Source organism: Molossus molossus, unplaced genomic scaffold, assembly GCF_014108415.1.
Source record: "Molossus molossus isolate mMolMol1 unplaced genomic scaffold, mMolMol1.p scaffold_m16_p_6, whole genome shotgun sequence".
NCBI lineage: Eukaryota > Metazoa > Chordata > Mammalia > Chiroptera > Molossidae > Molossus > Molossus molossus.
In genome coordinates, this window is record NW_023425399.1 from 88,158,073 (window position 1) to 88,184,521 (window position 26,449).

Sequence of the window (26,449 nt, forward strand, 5' to 3'; positions counted from 1 at the left end):
GCCACTATTTTGTTTAAAATATGCCTCCTCTGGCCTCTGACCCTCAAGATCACTTTCTTCCAAGATCCCCATCACCTCCAGGCCAGGTGGTTTTCCCTTGCTGGTCAGAATGAAGTTCAGGAATACTTTCCTTTTGTCACTTCTCCTGACTTGTGAGCAGTGACGTTATTGGCAAGGAAAGCCTGGAGTTTCCAAAGCTTTCTCTCTGGGCATAGCTTCTTCATCCTTCCACTGCGAGGCAGCTGCTCTGGAGGCCAACCTCAGATGTTTGTACACATGCAGACCCACCACGCGCCTGTGATCAGATTCACCGTGCACGTGCGCTCGCCCCCCAAGGCAGCGAGACAGGGTGCGCTGCCCCGACGCACCGTGCTTCAGGTGGACCTCTGCAGGTGGGTGTGCCCGGAGGGCTCTGGCTGCACGCTTCGCTCATTCCCCACCAGCTGATGAGGGCGAAGCACCGAGGGAAAGAACAAAGGAGGATGATCTTTCTGTTCTTAAAAGTCCTATTATCTGCTTGTTGAAAACAGACATACACATGTGAAAAGATGACTAACTATGCCAGGCAGTAAATGTAAAATGCCATCGGAGTTGAATGGACTACATATCCGACATGAGTTCAGAGGCAAGGCCAAGATCACTTCCAGCTGTGGTGGTCAAGGCAGACGCACAGGGCAGGCGCACGTGTGAGCCTGGCCTGGAGGGCAGGCTGCTGTCGGACTGGCAGGGAGAAGGGCGATGATTATGGATGTGGGGGAGCCACACCCACTGTAAGGATGAATGAAGAAATGCATGCTTTTTAAATGCATTTGTAAAGGTTTTATATAGCTGCCCCGCCTGTCTTACCCAGGTAACTTTGGAGTGCCCTGTGGGGGCCATGGTGGGCCAGAGTCGGGGGGGGGGGGGGTTGCCCATTGGGAGGAACAGAAGCAGTAAATCTGGATGGATGTGAGTCAGGGGCTTGAATAAGCTGTTTCAAAGTTTAGTGGTGGGTAAGATAGTCAGAACCCGGCTACAGCTGGGTTCATAAATTTATTTCTGAACAAATAATGGTGGGTAAAATTAGCAGACATCTGGAAGAGGCACATATTTCAAAGTTATTTTGGTCTGATCTATAAAGCGCACCATGAGGAATATGATTGGTAGCTGGTCTTAATAAACAGTTAGTGGGTTCTGCCTGCCTGAAATGCAAAACAGATGTATCTTTGTTCTTTTAAACTGACTTTGATGAATAAACTATATGTGACGTCAGGTCCAAGCTATTGGATGTCTGAATCCGACTCAGAAATATTTTAGAATATAAAAAAGTTTCCATGGTCGACACCGGGAGAACAAAGTGAATTCCAGTCGCATTGCTGTTAGCATTGAAGCAGGTTCAGACATTCAGGGAGGCCTTTGTCCAACACCCCCTTTTGGTATTTGGGGCGCACGGTTTCTCTCTGCCACACAAGGGCACCCCCCCATTTCACAGCTGTGAGCTCCGAGGGCGTGTGGTTTTCAGCTGTCACTGTTGGGCCTTTTTGATGGTCATTATTGTTGTTTTGCTTATTTGTACAAATGTTTCCTAAAAGAGCAAAGTAGGATTCTGCAGCAGTGATCCAGTATCTGGAGCCTGTGATGTGGCCATTCCCCCCAGTTTGTTTGGTTATGCATGATGCGGGATTTTTAATCACTAGCATCTTGGCTTCGCTGGGTGTTTCTGGCAAACGAGCCCTCCAGCCAGCCCTGCGCTGTGCTCTGTGCATCAGGAAACCAGCTCACTCTGCAGGTGTTTCATCCATAAACAAGCATCAGCCACGAGCTCCTCTTTCTTTTTACGGAAACCCTTTGGAATTTAACTTTCAGATACAAATACTTGGAGCAGTTGGCAGCTGAGGCGCACGAGAAGGAACTGAGAAGCCGGAGCGCGAGCCGGGGCAGAGCTGACCTCTCCTTGGACCTGACCTCGCCGGCAGCCCCTGCCTCCCCTGCCCCTCTGAGTCCAAGCCCTTCATCTCTAGACTCACAAGAGGCTCTCACGGGAGCATCCTCCTCCCTGGGAACACCTCAGCATCCCCAAGGTGAGTGCTGGAAGAGGAGAGGGAACGAAAGGCTCATTAACACCAGACAGGCTTCTTCTGGGCGGTCGTAACCATTCCTATGTTCAAATTAATGCTGAGAGTCAACTAAGGGTAAGCTTAGGGGGTGACTGCAACCTGTGCCGCCACAAGGAAACAGTGTTTGCAGACGACTTATATGAAAGCCCATTTATTTGTAAAGGTTGTCAGTGTATGCTCATTGAAAAAAAAAAATACCAAAGATAAGACTTACATCTGATCCTAAATCACAGGATTTTAACTTAGTACTCTATAATTTGGATATTATTTATTTATTGGATCCGCCCCATAAAAGTGGCCACTTTGAAATGTTCTTACCCTAGGAATTGTCGGTCTGGTTTCCATTAAACTGATGGACAATAAAATTAATCAGTGCAAGCAAAGAAAAATGTGGACCTAGTGAACATAGGAGTTAAATGTTGGAGAAGGAAAACACTGAAAGTAGTGAAGATTACTGGCACGTGGTGTGGGTGGAGGTGCTTGTGTGCAGACAGGCTCTCCCTGGAAAAACTCCCTGTCGCCTTAGCTTTATTGGGGGGAAAACAAGGATACTGTACACTGCAGCCTGGGAGCATCCGCTGTTTTCCTGATTGTGCTGCAAAGTGCGGTCCGTTTTCCTTCACGTGAACACAGAGGATGGTCCTTGGGCACAGGCGCCTCCGCGGTGCGTGTCGGTTAACCCCGCACGGGTGGGTTCACGCGCGTGTTATGGTCTGCAGCCTGACACAGACGTAGCCAACTGAAGACAACAGAGACACTAAACTTTAAACTCGAGGAGGGTTGACTAAACATGGCGTCAAGTTTAATTTAAACAAGGCAGGACTCCATGACCTCAGCAGAACTGGATGTAACGGAACAAAACTGGCTGTCCAGTTCTCTGCTGGCTCCGCAAGCCTCCGGGCTCGTCCTGCGGGAGCGGGCTGGTGGCACCCGGCTTTCCAGCGCGTCCAGTTCTCCCGGTCCCTGAGCCATGGGAGACTGTCCCGGGCAGATGGCTCCTTCACAGATGAGTAATGTCGGTCTGAAAAGACAGACTCTGGGAATCGGGGAAAAAAGACTGCTCTGTAACAGCTCTGTGGTTTCCAAGCCCTGTCTGCTGTCATGGCTCTATCTAAATTGTGGTATTTGCAGAGGCGATATGAAAAATATTTTCCTGCAGAGGAGCTCAGCACTTAATCTTGGGACTTTTCATCCTAATCGTTGTACCTCCCGAAGGTGACAGAATGGTTGTCTCAACTGTGAAATATGGAGTGGTCCCAAACTGAGAGGGAATTGTCAGTATCTATAAATAGTCTTTGTCCTCCAAAGTTGTAATCTACTTGATATTTGTTTGTGGCAAGAGGAGAGTTCCTCAAGGATTTTGTCCACTTGCAGCCAAACATGAGGCTGTTCTAGCCAATGAAAAACAACATTTTAAACTTCAATAAGAGCACAGGAAATGCTTCTTTTGAGTCTGTGCACCATGCATTTGGAGAAAATAGCTATTTCAGTATGCTTTCAGAAAGAGAAATTGCGACTGTCATTTTCCTCTACCAAGAAGGAGTTAGAGACTGAGCGAATGTTTGATTGAAATCGTACGGTGAGTGATTTCTGCCTCTGAAACAGGAATACGGGGCTTGAATTCAGTCACAGTGGCAAACTGGTAAAATAGCATCGTATGATCACTTTTTTTTCTGGAAAAGAAAGTAGTGACTCTCATGCAGTCTAGAAGAGTTGTCCATCACACGTGAAGTGATTAGCATCCAAGCCAGCTGGGACCAGTGCGCATTCTAACATCCTTGTCCCAGTACATAACTGAGTTATACGATCGGAGAGTGTTAGTGTATGAGGAGAGATGCTGTTAGAGAGTGGGCTCCCTTCTGCCTTGGATCTTCGCCCTTAGAACAGAAATACGAAGCTGGTATGACAGAAAAGTTTCCCTCAGCCCATTTTGTTATCGTTCTTTGAAACATTCTGCTAACATCCAATTAATAGCCTGTTCTTTTTTCACCAGGTCTCATTTTCAAATGCTCAAAGTAATTTTTTGCTTATCCCTAACATTTACAATATCCCCACATCTGGAGGAAGAATAAAAAACCATAATCATACATCCAGATGTTTGTCCTGCACCAAACACCTGGCATTATGTGGTCCAAATGTGCCAGGGATTGACTTGCTTTTTCATTCTTTCACCTTGTGGAATCGTGTGAAAGTATCCACTGCACATTTCTGCCGTGCTCTGCCCCTTCCTCTAAGAGACGACCATTTAATACCTTCTTCTGCATCTGAGTAAGTGGGGGAGGCTGATTCTCAAATAGACGGGAGGATTTGCTTCAGATCTGGTTGGCACCCTGGAAGTACAGCCAGTGTTGTGACTCTCAACCCAGCCATTTCTTGGGGCATCATGATATCACAGTATTTGTGGGGGTGTTCACATCAATGCCACACCTTCTCCCCCAGTTTCTCCCAAATTGTGGCCTGCGTTTCAGGATTAAATTTACAAAAAGAAGGAAAACAAATATATTCATTATTGAATTCTCTGTACCTCGGGATTAAAGGTCACTTTCTGGGTTCTTTGTTAAAACTTATTCAGATTCTTGAAAACTATTAATAGCAGAAGATATGAAAACATTAAAAGCTTCTCTACCTTTTCTCTTACAAAATATATTTTAAAAGAGGAACGGGTTAATGGCAAAATACCCATAGCATTGTGTGCCATCTAGGGAGATCTTGCAGCCAAAAACCTTCCCAGCTAAATCTGCTATAACTTTTGTATGAATCCTGCCACTACCCCCACCATCAAGTCAGTGCAGTGTGTGCTTGGATTGTTTTCCCATCTGGCCCTCTTGTGGCTCATGCAGATGTTTGTCCTGATATTGCCTAGACTTAGTGGTGATGGTCTGAATATTTTTTGTCGGTGTGAAACTACCAGGCCTAAATGAGGAACAAACATATACATGTGTTCTCATTTGCATTTTGCTATAATTAATGGAGATAGCCCCACATTTAGGTAAATATTGAAGGGCCCATCTCTTCACCCATTGCTTCCTTGTTTTTACTGAGCTCTGGTGGTATACATCAGAATATCTATCTAATAAGTTTTTTTTTCCATTATTAAAAAAAAAAAAAGGAAAACACCTCACAGATGACACTAGAAACAAGTAAATTATGCTCACAAACCAGAGAAAAGATACAGTGTTCTTATTAGGATAGAGTACTGACTCTGAAGGAAGTTAGTCTGAGGATTAAAAATAATCTGTGTACCCACCAGTGAAATCAGTATAGCAAGGTAATCTATTATCCCAGTGGACGTCAGATCTAGGTAGCCTATTTTGTGGAAACAAAGTGGAGAAAACCACTCATCTCAAAACCAGGAGTCCATGGTTCTGCAGGGGGGCCAGCATTGAATTACCTTCGTTGGAGGCTAGAGCTGTGTTCCTTCCTTGCTCCTTGGCTTACACACCTGAGTCCCTCCTGAGACTAAATGGAGACAGGTGTCCTTTCCTGATAGAAGGAAGCTGCAATCAAGTGTTTATAAGTATCTTTCACCCACTAATGTCACCATGAAAGCATATATAATGGTTGGACTTTTTCTCATTTTTAGTTTAATGCTCCACAGGGTGGGGCAAAAGTAGGTTTACAGATGTGAGTACATGAAACAGAATTTATTCTTGTACTATTATTTATTAGTAATAGTATTACTTTTCATTCGAACAACTGTAAACCTACTTTTGCCCCACTCATCTGTTGCACACAGATGATACTTTAGAGATGCATTTGAAAATTTTACCACACTATCTTAATTTTATGTCAGGGGAAAATATGTTCAACAGTGATTTTTTTTCCTACCCATAACTGGATTCCTAGGTATTTCCAAATATGTCATTGTTTGGCCTTGGAGATAAAAACCAGGGCCTGTATGGCCATGTCCTACTCACCAGCACCCACCTGGAGGCGTTTACAGACATTGTTGACATGGTGTACTCTTCTTTTCTCTTAGATAGTCAAGTGTTTAAAGTCAGTACTTAAATATGACAATTCCTCTAGCCTGCTGCTCTTCACACCTGCAAATAAAATATAGATATACAGATATATCATGAAATGTTCACTTTGTTTAAATGAATAGTCATTTTTCATGTAGGTATGATTCATCATCATGGCTGTTGTCCTTGTTACCCTTCATTGAGCATCTTTGTCACCTTCGTTGTGTAACATGTTTTGAGTCTCCTTCAGGTGTAGACACTCTCCTAGGCTACCTAATCCACATGGCAGGGATCAGAAACATCTGGTATCCTAGTTCCAGCTGGCACAGTAGCAATCGAATATCATCAATCATCAGCCTAATGCACGCTAGTTCCCTTGCATAAAGCTTTTGGACACCTCCAGTCCTGTAGTTCATGAATTGGCAGGAAACTAGAATCCTTGTGGTTTGTGACTCAGGGCTGCCCATACCTCACCTAACTGCTGCTACTTGATGCCACATGGTCAAGTAAACAAAACCTCTCAGGAACTCTACCCAGGGCCAAGGCCCTGCCTGCTGCACCTGCTGAGGAGTTTTTTGAGAGCCTTTGCAAATTACTAGGTTTTTTTTGCCTTGCCATTTTGCCATCTTTAAACATGGGAAAAGCCAAAACCTTCCCTTTTTTCCTCCTATAGAGAATTTGTCTGAAGTGTGTTTTCTTGCACCATACTTTACACCATTAAATAGTCTTGAGTCCTTTGATGTACACAAAGTATGACTCTTACTTAAGTTTACGTAAGTAAAAACAAGGGAAATAATGGCCTTGGGAAAGTTGTTAAAGAAGGGTGTTATGTGACCAGCATGATAAGTTTACAGATAACAATTAAGTATCAAAATCTGTGAAAGGTCTAAGTCTTTACTGTACTTGGTAAGCTAGTCAGTTAGCCTGCCACAATTTTATGGATGTTGGCAGAAGACATGAAACTCCTGGATCAGAGACAAAAAACGTCATTACTTATAGTAACAGTAGTAGCCAGAGTATTAACATTTGTGCCATGTCTCCAAGCACCAGTTCCCACAAGGTGATGTGAATAGGCCCAAATGATACCTGAATGCACACAAAGAGAAACCCTGAGCTTAGTGATTCCAAATCTTTTATGGTGGGCAGTTAGCATGTTTTCTCTTTGTCCCAGAGAAAGACATCATCTTGAATACTGTGGGCAATAAACCAACCAAGCCTTTGCTCTAGAGCAGCAGTTCTCAACCTGTGGGTCATGACCCCTTTGGGGGTCCAACGACCCTTTCACAGGGGTCACCTAAGACCATCGGAAAACACATATTTCCAATGGTCTTAGGAACCGAGACACCGCTCCTCTATCCGTCTCCAGGCGGGTCTGCCCACATGCAGATACACCCACATACGACATGAGGAACTGTGTTAAAGGGTCGTGGCATTAGGAAGGTTGAGAACCACTGCTCTAGAGAGAGACACTGTCTCTGTCTTCCAAGACGGTTTGCACACATCCTTTGAAAGATAGTCCAGAACAATGGCTATCAGTGTCTCTGCTTGCAAGACTGCAGAACACAAGAGACCCTTGGAAAACCATTTCCAAGCACTGGATTTTAATGGTTTTGAACCAGCCTTTACAATCAAATTTGCATCATAAAATCTACTTAATGCAAACAAAAACAATTAGGTTTTGACCAGTAATTAGCTTGTTTGTTCTTGACATAGCAAAAGAGGATTAGGAGCTGCAAGACCCAGTTTGCAGCAGGCACTGGGGGTGAATGAGTTTTTCTGCATCTAGAGGTGCTAACAGGAATCCAGAAAGGCATCAGTCCCTTGCATTCAGGGTGGGAGCCTTGGGTAAATGCTTCCAGGTACAGTGAGGAGGCTTCCACAGGTAGGGGCAATGAGCATTCTTCATCATTGTGGTACTTTGAATTTCCAGAGTTAGTGACTGAGACTGAGAAATAGCAACAAAAAATAACTGATTCCTTACAGTAAAAAAGGATAACTCTCTGGTTCCTTCTAGTATCCCGATCCATGACGGGCCTTGGTCACCACTCTGCCATTTCTGCCACTCCTCTTTTCCCTCTAGCACCCTTGCTTTCCCTCGCCAACCCCCATAAGGTATTTGTACTAAGTGATACAATGCCTGCAGTGCGGGGCAAGACAATCACATCTTGGTTTTCCAGTCCCTAAAAGTATGCATTTTCAAGAGAATCCCTGGGTTTAGGGACCCTGGCATGTGTCTCATCTGCCCCTGAACGTGGAATGAATCATCGGAGCCTTGTGAGGCTGGAACATTCTCTGAGAAAGCTGCCCCACTAGATACATTGAGAAGTTCCAGGAAATTTTTGTTGACTTTCTAGATGCAACATCTCTGGATGCCTGTGTATCCCATCTTCAGACTCAATGTGTTATTTGGCTTTCATAGCTTCTACATTTTTTGTCATTGTTTTCTCATTTTAATCTTTTTACCATTTTCCTGCCTGCCCCCTAAGTGTCAGACTTTTTCCCCCAAGGTTCCTTCTCCAGCAACCCTCTCTCTTCATGCCACACCCTCTGGCTGTGACCTTGTATCCCTACCTATGATGCTGAACTACCTACCTTGTACTAAAGACTGCTGAGTCTACATCACTAGTCTTGGCCTTCTTGAGCTCAGGACACATGTATCCAACCTTTTAGACATCACCATCTTAATGCTCTTCAGATACTTCAGACTTAATAGGTGCCAGACATTCAGATGGGAGATGTCACACTTCTCTCACCCATAAAACCCCTATCCTCAAACCTGATCGTATCTTCTAGTCCTCATCTGGTTAAGACCATCTTTTTCGGCCCAGTCATTTAAGATGGAAGCATACATATAATTTTTTACTCTTTCCTCAATGTTCTCCCCTACATCCAGTCAATCACCAGGTGTTTATGTGCTCCTTTCTCTCAAATCAGCCCTCTTCCCTGTCTTTCTATCACCAACGCCTTTGTCCCAGACTTAGCCATCTCTGATCTGGTGCTAATAGATCTTACATCTTCCAGTTCTTCTTGGCAACCCAATCAAAAAAGTAATTATCTATACCTTGTTCTGAAAATCTTCTAGTGGCTCTCCATTATCTACAACATAAAGTTAAAATTTTACCTGGCAGTCAAGACTCTTGGTTATCTAGTCCCTACAACCAGTCTTTTACCACTGTAACCACCCCCACGTTGTGTTCCATCAGCACAAAACCCCTATCAGTACCTGAAAGGTGCCATGTTCTCTCAGGTGCCTGACTGACCTCTTCCACCGGGTGCCCACTGGACGTCTAAAGCATCTTGTTTTCTCTAAAGCCTTCATTGTTTCCGTTTCTGTGATTCCCTCAACTTGTATGTACCTGAGATACGGGGCTTATCTCACTGCATATGCAATTGTTCCCCCTCATCTGTGTGTTCCTCAGAGGAGGGCCCATGCCTGCAGTCACCTTTGCTATCACCCAATGCTTGGAGCAGAATAGGCTTTTTTCTTCCCCTTTATTGATTTCAGAGAGAGAGGAAAGAAGAAGGAGAGAGATAGAAACATTAATGAGAGAGAACATCGATTGGTTGCCTCCTGCATGCCCCCCACTGGGGATTTGGCCCACAATCTGAGCATGTACCCTGACCAGGAATCAAACTGGTGACCTCTTGGTGCATGGGCTGATGCTCAACCACTGAGCCACCCCGGCTGGCCCAGGATAGGCATTTAGTAAATGTTTTATGAGCTCATAAATGAATAAACAACATGGAAAAAGAAAGCACGCACATTAATCTACAGAGACACTTGTTTCCCCTGTACCCAGATATTGATTACACAGCCCACAAGAGAGGACACATCTTTGACTCTATAGCCCACGCTGTAGAAATGGAAGAAATGATGGTGGCTTACTGTAGAGAGGGAACTTTAACGGAGTCAATATAACATATGAGGGCTATTTATTTCTGAAACCAAACTCTAAAAGAGAAAATTTGAAGAATGATTCTTAACAAATTTATAATTAAGATATTTATTCAACTGCCTTTATTTTTTTTTTTTAATCCTCACCCGAGGACATTTTTCCATTTTTTGTACAGATAGAGTGGGAGGGAGAGAGAGGAAGAGAGAGAGAGAGAAACATCGACATGAAAGGGACACATCGATTGGCTGCCATCCACATGACCAACCAGGGCCGGGGACAAAGTGCAACCGAGGTACGTGCCCTTAGCGGGAACTGAACCCAGGTCTCTCTAGACTGCAGGCTGACGCTCTAACCACTGAGCAAAACTGGCCAGGGCTCAACTGCCTTTTAAAATACTCCTCATTTTAACTGAATTTTTCTCCATTTCTTTTTGAATAAATTTGTTAACAAGCACAAATAAACTTTGAATCATTGATTAAGGATTAACAAGAAAAAACAGTAATTCTATCTTATTCAGCCTGAAAAAAAAGAATTAACAACAACAACAAAACAAAACAAAAAACAACCCTCATATTTAATCAATTTATTTGCTGGTCTTTATTATTTAGAACTCTCCATTTTAATGCTAGTATACTCTTCTGAAATAGCAATTTTTGTGTTGATGTCATTGATGTTTCTGACTGGGACTTGAGAAGAGCTACAGGTGCTATTGAAATGCATTGCCAGTTTGAAACTATACCATGTCTTCAGGCTTGAAGAAAGCCTTGTTTTCCAATTTGCTCTTACAAGAAAATGGGCATGTGGTTAACCCAGGAGCTCCATCAGCCCTATTGGGCATGGAAGGACAAACACAAAATAGAGTTTACCCTGCATGACTCTGACCAAGACAAGACCTGTCTGACTTTAGAAGAGAAATTTAAACAAGTTCAGAGGAAGTCTTTGTAACTGGGGGTTGATGTGTGAAGTTATGCATATGATTCAAATTCAAAATAATGATAGAGAATAAATGATACAATAATCTCAAATTGCTCTTAATTTTCTGTTCATAGTGTAAAATGGAATCTATATGGTAACCAGTATTAGAATAAATAGACCTAAAACTGACTTCTTTTGTGTCTTATATGATACTATAGTGTAGTTGTATCATATATATGTATAACCAAGTGAACTCAATCAGAAGCATAATCAATCCGAGAGGCAAAGGGGGGAGTAGAAATTACAATTTAATCGTGCTCGTGCTTGTAATCCTGCCCAATATTCGACTCAGGTGTATGTCCTCATGTGAGCATGACATCTTTGTTTTCCTTGAGCCATTCCTGACTCACATGTGCCTCTTATAGTGTGGATGACTTGCACATTAAATGTGATTTTAGAGTTTAAGGATTTGTATTGGAGGTAACTGGCCCATGACGACAGGCGCGGTGTTTCTTACAGCCTCCCACTGAAGCTAAACAAAAACTATGAGGGTAGGTATACGGTTTATAAAATGCCATCTTCCAAAAGGACTTCTGAAGGTCATTTTGACCATGTATAGTTTTCATCTTAAGAGGCAACTTTGGCCTGAATGGTTTAGAAAACCTAGCTCTAAACTTTGAGAACAAAACTGGGCTTGATTTTGAAGGCATACAAGTTCATTAGACTGATGAATCAGAATTTTGCAAGTGATCATTTCTTTAGTACGCTGAGTTTCTGCCCATCCTAATGAAACTATGTACTTAAAGCAATAATTCTCAACCGGGGTGATTCCCCCCCAGGGGACGTTTGGCAGTGTCTGGAGATATTTTTGGTTGTCACAACTGGGGAAGGGGCGCCACTGACCTCTAGTGGGTGGAAGTCTAGGAATACTGCTAAACATCCTACACGGGAGAGCCCCCACCACGAGGAATCATCCAACCTCAAACATCTGTAGCATTGAGGCTAAGAAACACTGCTGTAGAGTGAATCGGAGTGCACAGCTTAGAAAGAACTGGCCCAATACCAAAAGCAAAGGCTAAAGAATTTTCAAAGTTTTGAGCTATTTCTCTTGGGACCTTTTTCACATTTATGTGATTCAACCACAGTTTAAAGTCGATAGTGTTAGTTATTAGCTATGAACTGGGGAGGTCCCTGGAATCTACACAGTTTGGAGCAACTATTATAGAACCGGCTGGCCTGGCCCTTGGTTTCATAAGACCTGCCAGAAAGCCAAGTCCTGGCAAAGTCATCGAGACACCATCACAGATTGAAATCAACTGAAGCCACCCAAAGACTTATTAAATTCAGATCTTTCTACCAGTGATTTATCTCTTCAAAGAAAAGTTGCATGACAAGAGATTCCAACTGGACACTCTGGACTCTGTCGTCGGGGACATTGATGAAAGCAGAATGGGAACGTTTGTGTCCATGGTACTTTCTTTCTTTAAAGAAATGATTATAATATACTTCTCCTTTAAGGCTTAAGTCACTCACCACACAGGAACATCATGATTCACAGCCCAAGCTTTTTAGCCAGGCCATTGGAGGTTCAAATCCCAGCTCTGCTAGCAAGTGCTCTGCTTGTCGGTGAGACCTTTTGGAAGGAGATGGTTCATGCTCAGAGTGTGGTCAGTGAAGGGATTACTTACAGAGGTCTACAGAGGGTCAAGGCACCATAGGGGGTGGGGACGCTTCCAGAATCCAGCGTCAGTGGGAAAATGTCAACACTGACCACCTCCAGGCCTGGAGGAACTTAATGGGCAGCCAGGACTTGGTAAGATTTCTGGCCCTGGCTGATTTGGCTCAGCGGTTAGAGAGTCGGCCTGCGGTCCAGAGAGACCCGGGTTCGGTTCCCGCGAAGGGCATGTACCTCGGTTGCAATTTGTCCCCGGCCCTGGTAAGATTTCTGTAGCCATGAGAGGAAGCCCATGGGACAGGAACAGTGGGCTGACAACCTCTGCCAGGTGGTGACCCCATCTGAAGAGAGCAGGGGCATAAATACTTCAGCCTCTCCTTCTGCCCCCCCGGTCTCTCTCAGGAGGTAGGTGCTCACCATAGAGGACAGCCTCCCAGGGCACAGAGCAGAGCAGAGAATGGGTCTGGAGAAGCAGTCCATGAGTATCCAACCTACTGTGCAGCCCCGGACAAGTTACTTAACCTCTCTGAACCTGTTTCCTCATTTCTCACATAGGATACTAACCTTCATATTGTTGATGTGAGTGAAATAAGGTGATGTGTATATGGTATCTAGAACTGACCTGAAGTATAGAAGGTACTCAGTACGTACACAGTAACTTTTTTTTTTTTTTTTTTACTTCACTTTAAGGCCAAGCTGGGCCTGGTATTGAGTGAGACTTTCAGGACTAGAGGAGGAATTGGTGCTGGGCTTTTGGAGGGACAAAGAGAACTAGCTGGTATGAGTCCATGTCAGCGGCTGATCTGGCTGAAATCCTCAAGGCTGCTCTGTCTTCATCGCTCTCCCACCTCTGGGATCTGCCTGAGGGAAGTACCAGTCATCTGGTCACCCTCTTATATTCTCTCAGCAGAAACACTTAGGTCTTCCCTCTTTCCCTGTGGCTCTCATATTGATGTTCCCATCCTGGATCCCAACTCTCTCTCTCCTGTGATGTCTGTTTCCTCTGGGTAAAGAATTCCCACTAGTGACCATGTTCAAGGTCATGGGTCCTTCCTACAGGACAGCAACAACCAGGTTCCTTGTTACTTCCTTCTGAATATACTGTGAACGTCTTCCTATTATCCCTTCCATGTTACATACTCCTTTTAACAGTTTAATTTTGGTTTCCTTCTCCTTCCTTATACTCCCCCTACTCTGACCTTAAAATGTAGTTTCAAGCCCTCTGAATCAGATCACTGTGGGTTCTGGCCAAATACATTCTTCTGGCCTTTGCTAAGTGCATTCTGGCAATGCCAAGATCCCATCAGTCTGCTCTCTCAGGATGGGGTCCAGAAAGTCAGATCCCAGGTTTGGACACCTTTTTTTGTTGCCAGGCACTTCTTGCCGTGTCCTCTTTTTATTTCCAAACTCCTCCCCCAACCCCCCACAGAGAGAAGGGCTGCCTGGGCACTTGGCCTCATAGTTCCCCGTGTCCTTTGCCCAGCCTCAGAGATGCCGTCAGATCTCTGTGTCCTTCCTCCATTAGAGGTGATTGGCAGGTGCGGGTGGGTGTAGACAAATGTGAGGAGCCCTGGCAGCCCCTGACTGGCATCGGTTTGTCACAGTCACTTCTGAGCCTGACTTGAAGACAGGGCTGTGGGGTCCTTGGAGGTGCATGCTTGGGAGTGGGCGCCATGCTTCTCCCTACTTGCCGGCACCTTGGCCTGAGCCTTCTGCTGGCCTCAGTTTTCTGGGGGCTGCTAGAGACCCCCTGACAGGCAGGTGGCGACAATTTAGTAGAGTTTGTGTGCAGTGCCTCAAAGGGAGCCGGCAGCTTTGTGGCAGCTCCTGCTCCCTCCAGGGCTCACACAGCCTCCCCGTGGGTCTCGGGCAGAAATTCCACTGTCCGGAATCGCAGTCACTGTCCGCAGTCGCTGTCACTGCCCCTGTGTTCTCCCAGTGGCGCCGTTTATTCCTTCTGCCCTTGAGCCCCACTGACAGGTCATCACCACCTCCTCCTCTGTCTCCTTGTCTGCAGGGTTAGCCTCCTGGTCTGTTTGCTTCACTCCTAGCTACACACACACTGCAGCTTCCCCAGGGACAGTCGTGTGACGGTGAGCAGACGTAATCAGGGGCTTCTCTCAGGCACACTGAAGCATGGCCTGTCTCCACCCCAAGCAGCCCTCAGAGGAAGAGCCCAGGTCCTTAGCTCACCTTACAAGGCCGGTGGCCCTGGCCCCTGATGCTGGACATCTTTAATTCCTCCAGCACGCCTGTGCCCCAAGTCTGCACATGCTCTGCCCTCTGCCCAGAACGTGCTCAGGTCCACTTCACCCCCTTCTCAAGTCCTTTTCAACTTTGGAGACTCTGCTTAAAAGCATTTTAACACATGGACATATGTCCCTTCCCAAGCCTTGCCAAAGACCCTTGCCATACCCCCCCCCCCTCCCAGGACACCATGCTTCTGTTCTTCGAACAGCCATAACATGGATATATATTGTTCTTTGTGTCTAGAGGGGGCTGGGGGCTGGGTTGGCCCACCTTTGCCATGCAGAGGCATGGCAGGAAGGGTAGGCTTTCTCTGCTCCCCTGTAACCTCCACGATGACAAGAGCCAGGCCTGTCTCGTGTGTCACTGTCTCTTCACCAACACCACTGTGGGGCCAGAGAAAGGCTCATAAATACCGGGACTAGCAACAGGGAAGTTGTGTTTTCACCCCGCGAGGTTGGCAAATACCTTAGCTGTCTTTCGTCCCGCAGACGAATTTAGTTCCTCTATTTCCCAGGGACTTGGAGTATAGATGGTACTTTTCCCTGTGTCTGCCCAGCAGCAGTGACTCAAAAGAAATGATTGTGGCCCTGGCTGGTTTGGCTCAGCGGTTGGAGCGTCGGCCTGCGGTCCAGGGAGACCCGGGTTCGGTTCCCGCTAAGGGCACGTACCTCGGTTGTGGTTTGTCCCCGGCCCTGGTTGGGGTTGTGTGGGTGGCAGCCACTCGATGTGTCCCTTCACGTCGATGTCTCTCTCTCTCTCTGTTCGTCTCTCTCCCTCCCACTCTACCTGAACAAAAAAAATGGAAAAATGTCCTCGGGTGAGGATAAAAAAAAAAATGAGTGAGAGAGAGAGAGAGAGAGAGAGAGAGAGTGTGTGTGTGTGTGTGTGTGTGTGTGTAAGGAGGTGTTGACGAGAGAATCCCTGATGCAAGATAATGGGAAAGTGGGACTGACGTGTATGGGAATGTAGCGTGTACTCAGGTACTTCCCTGCGTGTCAACGAGAACTCTGAGCAGATGCTGGCCCAGGGCCTTGCCGGGAGCTCTTGGATGGGAGAGGGAGGTATGGTCTTGGCCCTTAGAGACCTTCTGCCCATTCCTGTGTTTGACCAATAGCTCGGGAAGGGTTCTGCCACAGATCCTGGCTGCTCCTTCCAGGGTCCTGTCACTAGTGATCCAGTGCCCTCGCTTGGGGGCCTGGCCGCCATGACCCACTGATGGGTTTTGATGCCCTGCATCCTAGCCAAGGGGTGAGCGCTCTGAAAGCAGGGATGTGTGTTAGGTGGATGACACAGGTGTTGCCTGACGTATGTAGCACAGAGGTTGTCGGGAATGAGTGGCTGTGTGTGTTTGCTCTCTGCCTTCACTCTCTCCATCCTTGGTGGTTTTGCTTGACTTGAATATGTGTGAATAGCATTTAATTTGTTCACCATTAGGACAACCTCACATACCACAGATTTGCAGTCAGACCTTGGGCACCAAGTCTGCGTTTGATCAGGTTTGGAGATGACTACCTCCCCACCAGAAATGAAAGAGAGAAACCGCCCCAGTGGTCAGATCACACAGATAAACCTCTGACTCCATGAAGTGAGGCCCTAACGAGTGGGGATGCAGTTGCACTGTTTATTCCCAAGAGTGTGTGGCTTTCTAGAGCTTGCCTGTCCGTTGCCACACCGTCCAGGCGGCCGCTGGCTGTCTAATCAGAGGGCGGAGTCACTGCTTAAGTGGAAGGAAACAAGACAGTGGGGTGCGTGTAGGCTAAAGTCAAGCAACCATCAAATCCTGGATCCTCCCTACTTTGTCTGCCCAGTCTCCTGGGGATGGTGAGGAGACAGACGTATGGCAACCAACTGTGCCCATCTCCCTGTCAGTGAGAAAACCACACAGAGGCACCCTCGCCAGTTTGCGCCATATGCTCACCAATTAAAACTCAAATGCATGCCACATGCTAGGCTGTTGGAAACACATTTTCACTTTGATGTGGCTATTCTGAAGTTAATGTGCGCAAGAACAGATGCTTCCTGTCAACCAAAGGATGACACTGCTGTTGCTGAAGCGATGCTTTGGCCATGTTTGTGAGACGGAGAGGGTTTTGTACCTGCTAAACACTCTGTTATCAGATGAAACAGAAATTACCATCACCGTTCCTTCAACACCAAAGGGAATTTTTTTCTCAAAGGCAGGCTCACTCCTTCCCTGTAACAGCCCAGGTTTTGCTTTTAAGGAAAAGTGTCTGGCGTGCCCGTTCTTAGGCATGTGGGTTCATGTTCACGGTCATGCCCTATGGTTTCCCTCTGCTACTGCCAGCCAGTGCGTCTCTGCCCGGAAACTTTGCCCTCCTGTTGCCAGTTTCTATAACCGCCCCTTCTGGAGACACCCAGCCCCGACAGCCAGTAGGCAGCAGCGGCCTTTGCTGCCCCAGCCTCCCTTCCTCCAGTCTTCCAGGGGAGTGGACTCCTGTATCAGGCTAGAGTGCCTGGCAGATGTACATTGTGTCATCAGGCGAGGGGCAGGCAGAAGGGAGAGGCCTTCCATCCTCTGCACCCAATTTTTACCTGAAGGGCACTGGATGGGGTTTCCACTGAGGAGTGTTTCTTCCCTGTGGTGCTTGGAAGTTACCTAGGGAAAGAAGGAGAGGCTGGCATCTCTTCCTCCCCCTGCCTCCCCCAAATTCCCTGACGCAGTCTCAGAGGGAGGCAGCCTGACAGCAGACGAGGGGCGGGGCTGCTGGACCCCGTGAGTCCTGGCAGTATGACCTCTTGCTGGGACACTGAGGGCAGCTAAGCCCTCTGCCCAGTGAGGGCTGAGCTTTCTTTTCACTTAGTAATGCCACTGGGCATTATTGGCCTACTGGGGGCACTGTGCACACCCCATTGCAAGCCATCCCTGCTCACCGAGCTGGCTGGACACCCCCACAGAGAGAGTGCTCGCTGGTCTGCTGGTTGTGATGGGATCCGGGAAGGTCTCTCTGAGTTCCTGCCACATGCAGATCCTGTCTGAGCTCATGTATGCCTACGGTTCGAGCTCACACTCTTGGGGCACACTGCTAGGATTCCAGCAATGTGGCTTTGCCCACATTGGTCACAGACCCTCAGGGGTGACCTGTACGAGTCTTCTGGCCTTCAGCTGTGGCAGCTGGCCCAGAATTTTTTTGTATTCTCAATCATTTTGTTACTTATCCATAGCTTACAGCTGAGAATTTCACTCAGCAAAACATATGCAAAGAAATCCACCCTGTGCCAGTCCCTGCTACCTGCAGGAGGGCACACAGGGGCAGGAGCATTTTCCTGGGACAAGCATCAGGTCGCCAGTCTTGATGGATTTGCAGATAGTTCTGTGGTCATGAGGGAGCCTTCTGCATAGCTTTCAAAATTATGGACCCATTTGCATTATAAGCAAACAATTCAAGCAAAGGGTGACAGGCCTCATTGGTGTAGCCACTGACAAAACACTGGGCTGCTACTTGCTTACCAGTTTGATTCACCATGGGTTTTTTTTTTTTTCCTCTTTCCCTGAAGAGGCAGAAAGATCATGCATTCGTTTTCTATTGCTGCATAACAAATGAGCATAAAAAGTAGTGATTCAAAATGGCACCCACGTATTCTCTGTTGGTTTCAGAAGTCCAGCACGGCTCAGCTGTGTTCTTGGCCTTGAGTATCACAAGGCCATGATCAAGGTTGAGCTGGCCAGGCTCTCACGGGGAGGCCCTGGGAAGAATCCACCTCCAGGTTTATTCAGGTTGTTGGCAGAATTCAGTTTCTTGTGCTTGTAAAACTGAGGTCTCTGGTCCTTGTTTTCTGTTGGCCAGGAGTCACTCTGAGCATCATCTCTCGTCGCAGGGCCTCTCCATCTTTAAAGCCAGCGGTGTTGTGTCAAATCCTTCTGCTTCTATTCTCTCCACTGCTGCTGTTCCTTTTCTGCTGCTAATCAGAAAACATCCTGCTTTCAAAAGACTCCCAGGACTGGATCAGGTCCCCCTGCATAACCTCCATATCTTAAGGTCAGCTGATTTTGAGATTTGAACAGCAGCTGCACAATCCCTTCCTAGCAGAGCCTAGACCGTGTTTCATTGGCTCACCAGGGACAGGCGTCTTGGGGCCATCTGTAGAATTCTGCCTGTCAGGACAACACAGAGAGATCAGTCTCACATCTGCCCTCACGCTGTGCGTGACGCTCGCAAGAAACTCCTCTTATGATCGTATCTCCATTGTTGTCTCCACCAGCGAGCACCCAGGATCCTGCGCCCCAACCGGAGGCAGAACCGGAACCAGAGGCAGAGCTGGGGCAGGCGACCGATGAGGCCAGCCAGGAAGTAGCGGCCGCCCAGGTGGGGACAGAGAGTGAAGTGGAGCAGGAGCCGGAAGAGCGAGCCTCCCTCAGCGAGAAGGAGAGGCGGAACGAGGAGGTGAACGAGAGGGACAACTGCTCTGCCTCCAGCATCTCATCCTCCAGCAGCACGTTGGAGAGGGAGGAGAAGGAGGACAAGCTCTCCAGGGACAGGGGAACTGGTAATCAAGCCCTTTTCTCCATCAACATTCCAGGGAACCCCGGGAGGGGGACCTGGTGGGCTGGCTGGGGGGACCTGCTGGCTCAGCTCACTCACCAGGCTGTGTCACCTGGAGTCTGGAGGTGAGGAATGTGGCCACACCATCAGCCAGCCACCCGTAGGAACGGGACCCACACCCTCTGCCATGCTGATACATCATCACTTCCACAGGTGGAGAAGGGCCAGATAATGAGGGCAACAGAGGTCTTGACCTGAGGAGTAAGCCCCAAAGTCTCCCATTTCTTTCTCATTGTTCATAGTCAGTGTAGTTCTTTTCGGATTTAAATTGAGAGGCATGTCCTATTGTTATCTACTCACTTGGAAGAGCTTTTCTCAGTGAAGTGTGTTAAACCATTACGACAACATTTCAGACCAGTGCAAATTTGTTTTAAAAGAATCAAATGAGCCCTGGTCAGTTTGGCACAGCAGTTAGAACGTCGGCCCGTGGACCAGAGAGTCCTGGGTTCGGTTTCCACTAAGGGCACGTACCTCCATCGTAGTTTGTCCCTGGCCTCAGTTGGGGTCATGTGGGTGGCAACCAGTCGATGTGTCTCTCTCACATCGATGTTTCTCTCTCTCTCACTCCCTCCTTCTCTCCCTCCTGCTCTATCTGAAGATTAATGCAAAAATGTCCTTGGGTGAGGATAAAAAAAAAAAAAAAAAAAGAATTGAATGAGGACTTCCAAAAAGTGGTACTTCACAGTGTGCTGAGGTCCATTTGATGTGCTTTACTGAAATCGACATCATTTCATAAGTAGTTTTCTACAGTATACTCAGGGCTACACTTTTCTTTGGTATAAAGTACATGCTCTTTCTTATGGAATTATATCTTTTTGGTATTATATTTGATATTCACTTTACCTATGATTAGGAATTAAATGTAATGTTAGTCCTCAGTAGGGACTTGGGGAGGGAGCCGATTATGTGTATTCATAATTCACATATGAGTTATTATTTATATGTGAAACCACGGGGTTGGTTCTCCCACCCATGACAGTGCTGCCAGGGTGGCAGGGACCCACCTCTCTCCACTAACAGTCCTCACAGTGGAGGATGTCTTACAGGCCAGAGTGACATGCACTCGTGGAGTCCAAAGCCAGCATGAAAGCTCCATGGGGCCTGCCAACCAGGGGCATGACCCATGCCTGGCTTATTAGTCCACAGATTAAGACTACATCGTCTCTGAAACGTGGGCAAGTGAATGAAAATGAATGAATGAATGAATGAATGGAGCCATAATGTCTTCCATGAGACCTGTCAATCAACGACTTAGTCTAAAATAGTTAATAGTTGAATTTTCACCAGTTATAATAGATTAGATTTTATTTTCTACAATGCTAGTCAAAAGAAGACAAAAAGACTTTATTAGTTTATGTCTTAGGAAATATTGCATTGAAAATCTTTTGTCTGGTTGAAGATATATGTGGTAGTAAATATATGAATATTTAATTTATTTTAAAGTCAGATTACAGTTTGTCTCCCAAATTCTACTTATTTATTCACATTTAATGTAACTATGGTCATAGGACAAGGTGTTGGGTAAGTCTTCTTGATTGATTTGGCCTTAAAATGTTTTATTTTTATGAATAGCTTTCAGAATTATTCCTTATAAGTAGGTTTAGCAGCCTAAAGCATATCAGCAAGTTGGCTTAGTAATAATAAGCTAGGGAGCAGAACTTTCTTGCATCAGATTGTCCAATATTCTTCCAAATAAGGACAACTTTCCAAAAATGGAGACTCTGCTCCCAGTGAAGGACCATTGACTTTCTAGCAAAAGCTGGTGGTATCCAAGTGTATGCACTCAGGAATTCGGGCTTTGCGGTGATTTTTCTGCTTCAGTCTGGTGCTAAGAGATGTGATCATGTTTACATGTTGTAGCTCCATGATGCTTAAAAAATCCCACTGCTTAACCTGGCCGGTGTGTCTCGGTTGATTGAATATTGTCCCATAGTCTGAGAGGTCCCAGTTTAATTCCTGGTCAGGGCACATGCCCGAGTTGCAGGCTCGATCCCAAGTAGGGGGCATGCAGGAGGCAGCCGATCAATGTTTCTCTCTCACATGGATGTTTCCCTTCCTCTCTCTAAAAAAAAAAAAAAAAATTAGCCCTGGCAGGTTTGGCTCAGCAGTTAGAGCATCGGCCCATGGACCAGAGACTCCCGGGTTCAGTTCCCGCTAAGGGCATATACCTCAGTTGCAGATTGTCCCCAGCCCTGGATGGGAGCATGTGGGTGGCAATCACTCAATGTGTCTCTCATATCGATGTTTCTCTCTCTCTCTCTTCCTTCCTCTCTCCTTCCCACTTTATCTGAAGATAAATGCAAAAATGTCCTCGGGTAAGGATAAAAAAAATCAATAAAAACATATTTAAGGGAAAAAAATCCCACTGCTCAGACACCATTAGCAGCTGTGGAGTCAGAACTGCTCTTAGCATAGCTCTTGCTTTTCATACTGTTCTCAACTAAATAAAAAAGACAATCAGAATGATTTCCAATCTTATTCTAATGATTGTATCTATTATTTAAAAAATTAACTTGTGCCCTGGCCAGTTTGGCTCAGCAGCTGGAGCATTGGCCTGCGGACCAGAGAGTTCCGGGTTTGGTTCCCGCTAGGGGCACGTACAAAAAAAAAAAAAAAATGTGTAAGGCTTGAAAGATATTCAACTTATTCTGATTGTGTAGTTTTCTTTTTCTTTGTTTCATGTTTTCCATTCCATGCATTATTGTATGGAGAGGCATTTTGTAGCATTCATCACTCTTTGCTGTAATTACTTGTATAACTGTCCTTTGTCTCCACTTGAATGTAAGCTTTGCGAGGATGGGGATGTCTGTCTTATTTATTATGAGTTCACACTTCTAGTTGGGCGTCCAGAACATAGCAGGGGCTCACAAAACCATTGATGAATAAATGAATGAAGAGACCTCAGGCTAAGATGGAGAATCTCCATTGCTCCCAGGTTATTCCTCTTGCAACTGAAATATAAACACTTTGGGTATAACAGAACAACCAGCCAGAGGAAGACTCTGAAAGGTGGAAAGAAGGCAAACTGCCTAGGGACCTTCAGACTTGAATGACATACAATGAAGCACTAGTAAAGTTTACTCTCCTAGCCAAAAGATTGGGGAAAGCATTGCCTAACAGAACAGAAACTCGTTTTGGCTATTAATACATTTCCTGCCCTAGACAAGCACTAATGGAAAATCCATCGCTCTCTGACACCTCCCACCCCCAACCCTACCTGGTAGCTTCCAAATAACCAGATGTATCAACTATGATTTCTATATCCAGAAAAAGTAACCTTTAAGAATAAAGGAAAAATAAATACAGTTAAAGAAAAACTAAGAGAATTTGCCACTAGCAGACCTACTCTTAAAGAATAGATAAAGGCAGTTCTCCGAATAGAAAGAAAATGAAGACAGAAGAAGACTTGAAATTTCAGAAAGGAACAACAGAATGGGTATAAATGGGGGGAAATTAAAAAGGCTGTCTTGCCCTGGCCAGTTTGGCTCAGCGGTTAGAGCATCTGCCCACCGACCAAAGGGTCGCGGGTTCGATTTCCAGTCAAGGGCACACACCTGGCTTGCAGGTTCAATCCCCAGCCCTGGTTGGGGTCATGCAGGATGCAACCAATCAATGTGTTTCTTTCATATTGATGTTTCTCTCTCTTTCTCCATCCCTCCCACCATCCCTCCCTTTCACTCTCTCTAAAAATCAAGGGAAAGATATCCTCCGGTGAGGATTAACAAACAAAAACAAAACAAAAATAAAAAGGCTGTCTTTTTCCTCATGAGTTTCTTAAATCACATTGATGGTGGAAGCAAAAATTATAATATATTTGATGTTGTGTTCAATATATGTAAAAGAAATATGACAATTATATTTAAAAAGTAGGAAGGATAAAGAGACCTAAATGGAAGTAAGGTTTCTACACTTCTAAGTGGTAGTTTAAAGTGGCCAGGAGACTAATGAGTTAGTGTATATATTGTAATACCTAGAGCAACCGCCAGGAAAATTCCATGAAGCCGTGTACTCCAAAACACTCTAAGTCACATTGAAATTCTAAAAAATGTTCAAGTAAGCTACCGAGACCAAGAAAGAAGAAACAGGAACTGAAACAAAGGAAACAAGCAAAACAAATAAAATGGCAGACTTAAGCACTAACATATCAATAATTACTTTAAATTAAAAGACTGCGATTTGCAGAGTGGCTAAAAACGCAACCCAACTCTATGCTGTCCACGCAAAACTCATTTAAAATATAATAACATGGGCAGATAAAAAGTTGAAAGTTGAGAATAGACAGAACATGCCAACATAAATAAAGAAAAGCAGGAGTAGCTATATTAATATCAGATAAAGTAGACTTCAGAGTAAAGGAAAAAAACCAGGGACAGAAAAGCACACTACGTAACAATATAAGAAGACCTAAGTGAATGAAGAGAGTGAGAAAACTGGCATTTGAAATGTTACCTTAATATATTCTTCTTGCTGCCAAAATAAGAAATTGCCAACATTTCCCAATAAAGGGAGAAAAAGCGAGGCAATCTGGTGAGAGAGACGCGGCCACTTTATCCGCTGCCGCCCCTGGAATCAAACCAGTCTCCCTATTTACAGGACTGTAGGGACTCCACATAACCAGATTTTTCCATCATGTGCGCAAGTGCCGTCTTCTGTGTCTTTGATGGTGGTTATCTCCTCAGTGTTTTTTGTTTGTAGAACCTGCAAGAGGGCCCAAAATTCCTTGTTCTGGTTTGGTCCCTTGATGAGGCTAAGCCACTGTTAGAGCAAAGCACAGAAGACAAAGCTGCCCTGGAAGAAACAGAGCACTCGGGGCCTTTGAGCTTCCGCACTCAATGCCTCCTCGAAGATCAAGGCAGAGTTTGTGGGAGAGACCAGTGTCCTCCCCAGCATGTTTGATCAGGCTCTTGGTAGAATGAAAGCTTCTGATACTCATATCCATGGAGGTCTCCCACCACCTCCCAACACAAGTATCCATGGAGACCCTGGATATCTGGTGGAACTCACATGCTGAAATGCCCACCTAACAGTCCTGCTGGCGCTTAGGAAGCAAACTCAGAGGAATAACATCCTGACCATTCATTCATTCGTTCGTTCATTCATTCATGCTAGATGCTAGGGATACAATTGTGAGCAAAACACACCCAAATCCCTGCTCTTGTAGAGTTTACAGTCCAATGAACAGGAGAGCTTAACAAGTCATTATAATGGTTCCAGTGATGGGGCAAAGACAGCAATAAAACAAATAAGAAAAATGTGTGGAAGGTTAGACTAGTAAGTGCTCTGGTGAAAAAAATAAAGCAGAAAAGGATGATAAACAGTGTTGGGGAGAGAGAAAGAGTTGCACAGTTTTAAATAAGGTGGTTGGGGAAGACTGTACTGAGAAGATACTATTTGAGCAAAGGCATAAAGGAGGTTGAGAAGCAAGTTGTGTGAATAACTGGGAGCAGTTTGTTGAGGAGGGGCAAAGGCCCTGAGGCCAGGTCATGCCTGGTGAGTTCTAGGAATGTCAAGGAGCTACTGTAGCTGGAGGTTCATATATGTACCTTTAGAGTAGCAGTGGCAGATGAAAGAAAATTAAGGTGAGATCACACAAGACTTGTGAACATTGCGACGTCATTGACTTTTTGTCTCAGTGAAATGTGACACCATTAGAGGACTTTGAGCAACAGCATATGATCAGATCTTTTAACACACCACGTGGCTATTGTATTAACAACTGACTGGAGAGGGGCAAGAGCTGAAGCTGAGATCAATGAGACCTTGCAATGCTGTAGGCAAGAAACCATGCTGGCTCAGCCCAGGGCTGTAACGAGGGAGATGTTGAAAAAGAAAAAGATTGAATTCTGGATATAACATGGTGATTTCACGAACAGGATGTTTTGTGTTGTCTGAGTGAAATAAAAGAAGAGGAAGAGTCAAGGATGACTCCAAGGTTTTTGGAATTGTCAGAAAGATGGATGAAGTTTCCATACCTGAGATAGGAAACAATTGCAGGAGAAGCAGGTTCAGTGAGGGGCATGGGGGTGAGGGCAGAAGGTGGTATTTAAAGCCCTGAGAATGGATGAAACGGTGACTAAGAGAGTGAGTATAGATCAGAGACAAGGTCCAAGGACATTTCAAGGTTAAAGATGAGGAACCAGCACAGGAAACTGAGAAGGGGCAGCCAGAAAGAAGGAAGCAAACCAGCTGAGTGCCATGTCCCAGAAGCCAAGTGAAGGATGCAAGCAAGGGAGGAGGGAGTGATCAGCCGGGGCTAGTGCAACAGGCAAGTCAGCGGTCACCTTGGGAAGGTTGTGGGCGCAAAAACTTCTGAGACTGGTTCAAGAGAAAATAGAGAAATTGGAGATGGTGAGCAAAAACACTTATAAAGGAAAGGAGAAACATTGGCTTATAGAGGAGGGATGAGTGGAGTTAATGGAGGGTTTTTGTTTGTTTTAAGAAGAGTGAAATTACAGCGTGTTCATTTTCCAGTAGGAAAGTCTAGTGTGGGGATCATGGGAGATGCAGGACAGAGAATTGCTAGAATGGTCTCCAAATGCACACATAGAGTATTGACCCCTGCTCGGTAGTCACAGAGGGGGTCATGGTTGGCATTCCGGTGCAGGTGGGTGGGTGAAGGCGGAGTGAAGAGCCTGGAAGATCTCTGACTTCGTCTGTTAAGTTGTTGAACTAGGAAGCAAGACCATCTTGCGTGAAGATGAGATGGGTGAGGGAGGTTACAGCAGAGAGAAGGGGTGTGAAAGGTCATCTAGGAGAGGTCTTGGATGAGACTGCCAGGCGGCTTTTAAGGGTCTCCTGAATACTAATGACCATGAACTTAAAGTACAACCAATGGCATGGTTTCTATGTTTCTCCAGGCGATTGGACTGCCCTGGAGAGATGTGAGTAGGGAGAGAAATGGAAATAACTCTACAGTCTTTCCAACACCTGTGTGGGGGAGAGAGCATTTTCCTTGCCTCCCTGCATCTACTTAGGACAAAAGTCCCGTGGTTGCCTGTGGTTGCCTGTGGTTGGGTGGGTACTGACCAGCTGTCATGAGTGAGTAGTAAAGTTTGGGAAAATTTCTCCCAAGAGCCTGGGCAGGAGTCATAGC

General features: G+C 45.7%; 1 protein-coding gene across 9 annotated transcripts in view; it reads left to right on the forward strand.

Annotated features, from left to right (window-relative positions):
- FHOD3 (formin homology 2 domain containing 3) overlaps window positions 1–26,449 on the forward strand; it is a 466,045-nt gene that overhangs the window by 377,373 nt on the left and 62,223 nt on the right. For all 9 annotated transcript variants that reach the window (XM_036245756.1, XM_036245757.1, XM_036245762.1 and 6 more), the window contains 2 exons: window positions 1,846–2,060; window positions 19,016–19,300. In XM_036245756.1, the coding sequence (XP_036101649.1) occupies window positions 1,846–2,060; window positions 19,016–19,300 (500 nt within the window). The remainder of the gene's footprint in view (window positions 1–1,845; window positions 2,061–19,015; window positions 19,301–26,449) is intronic.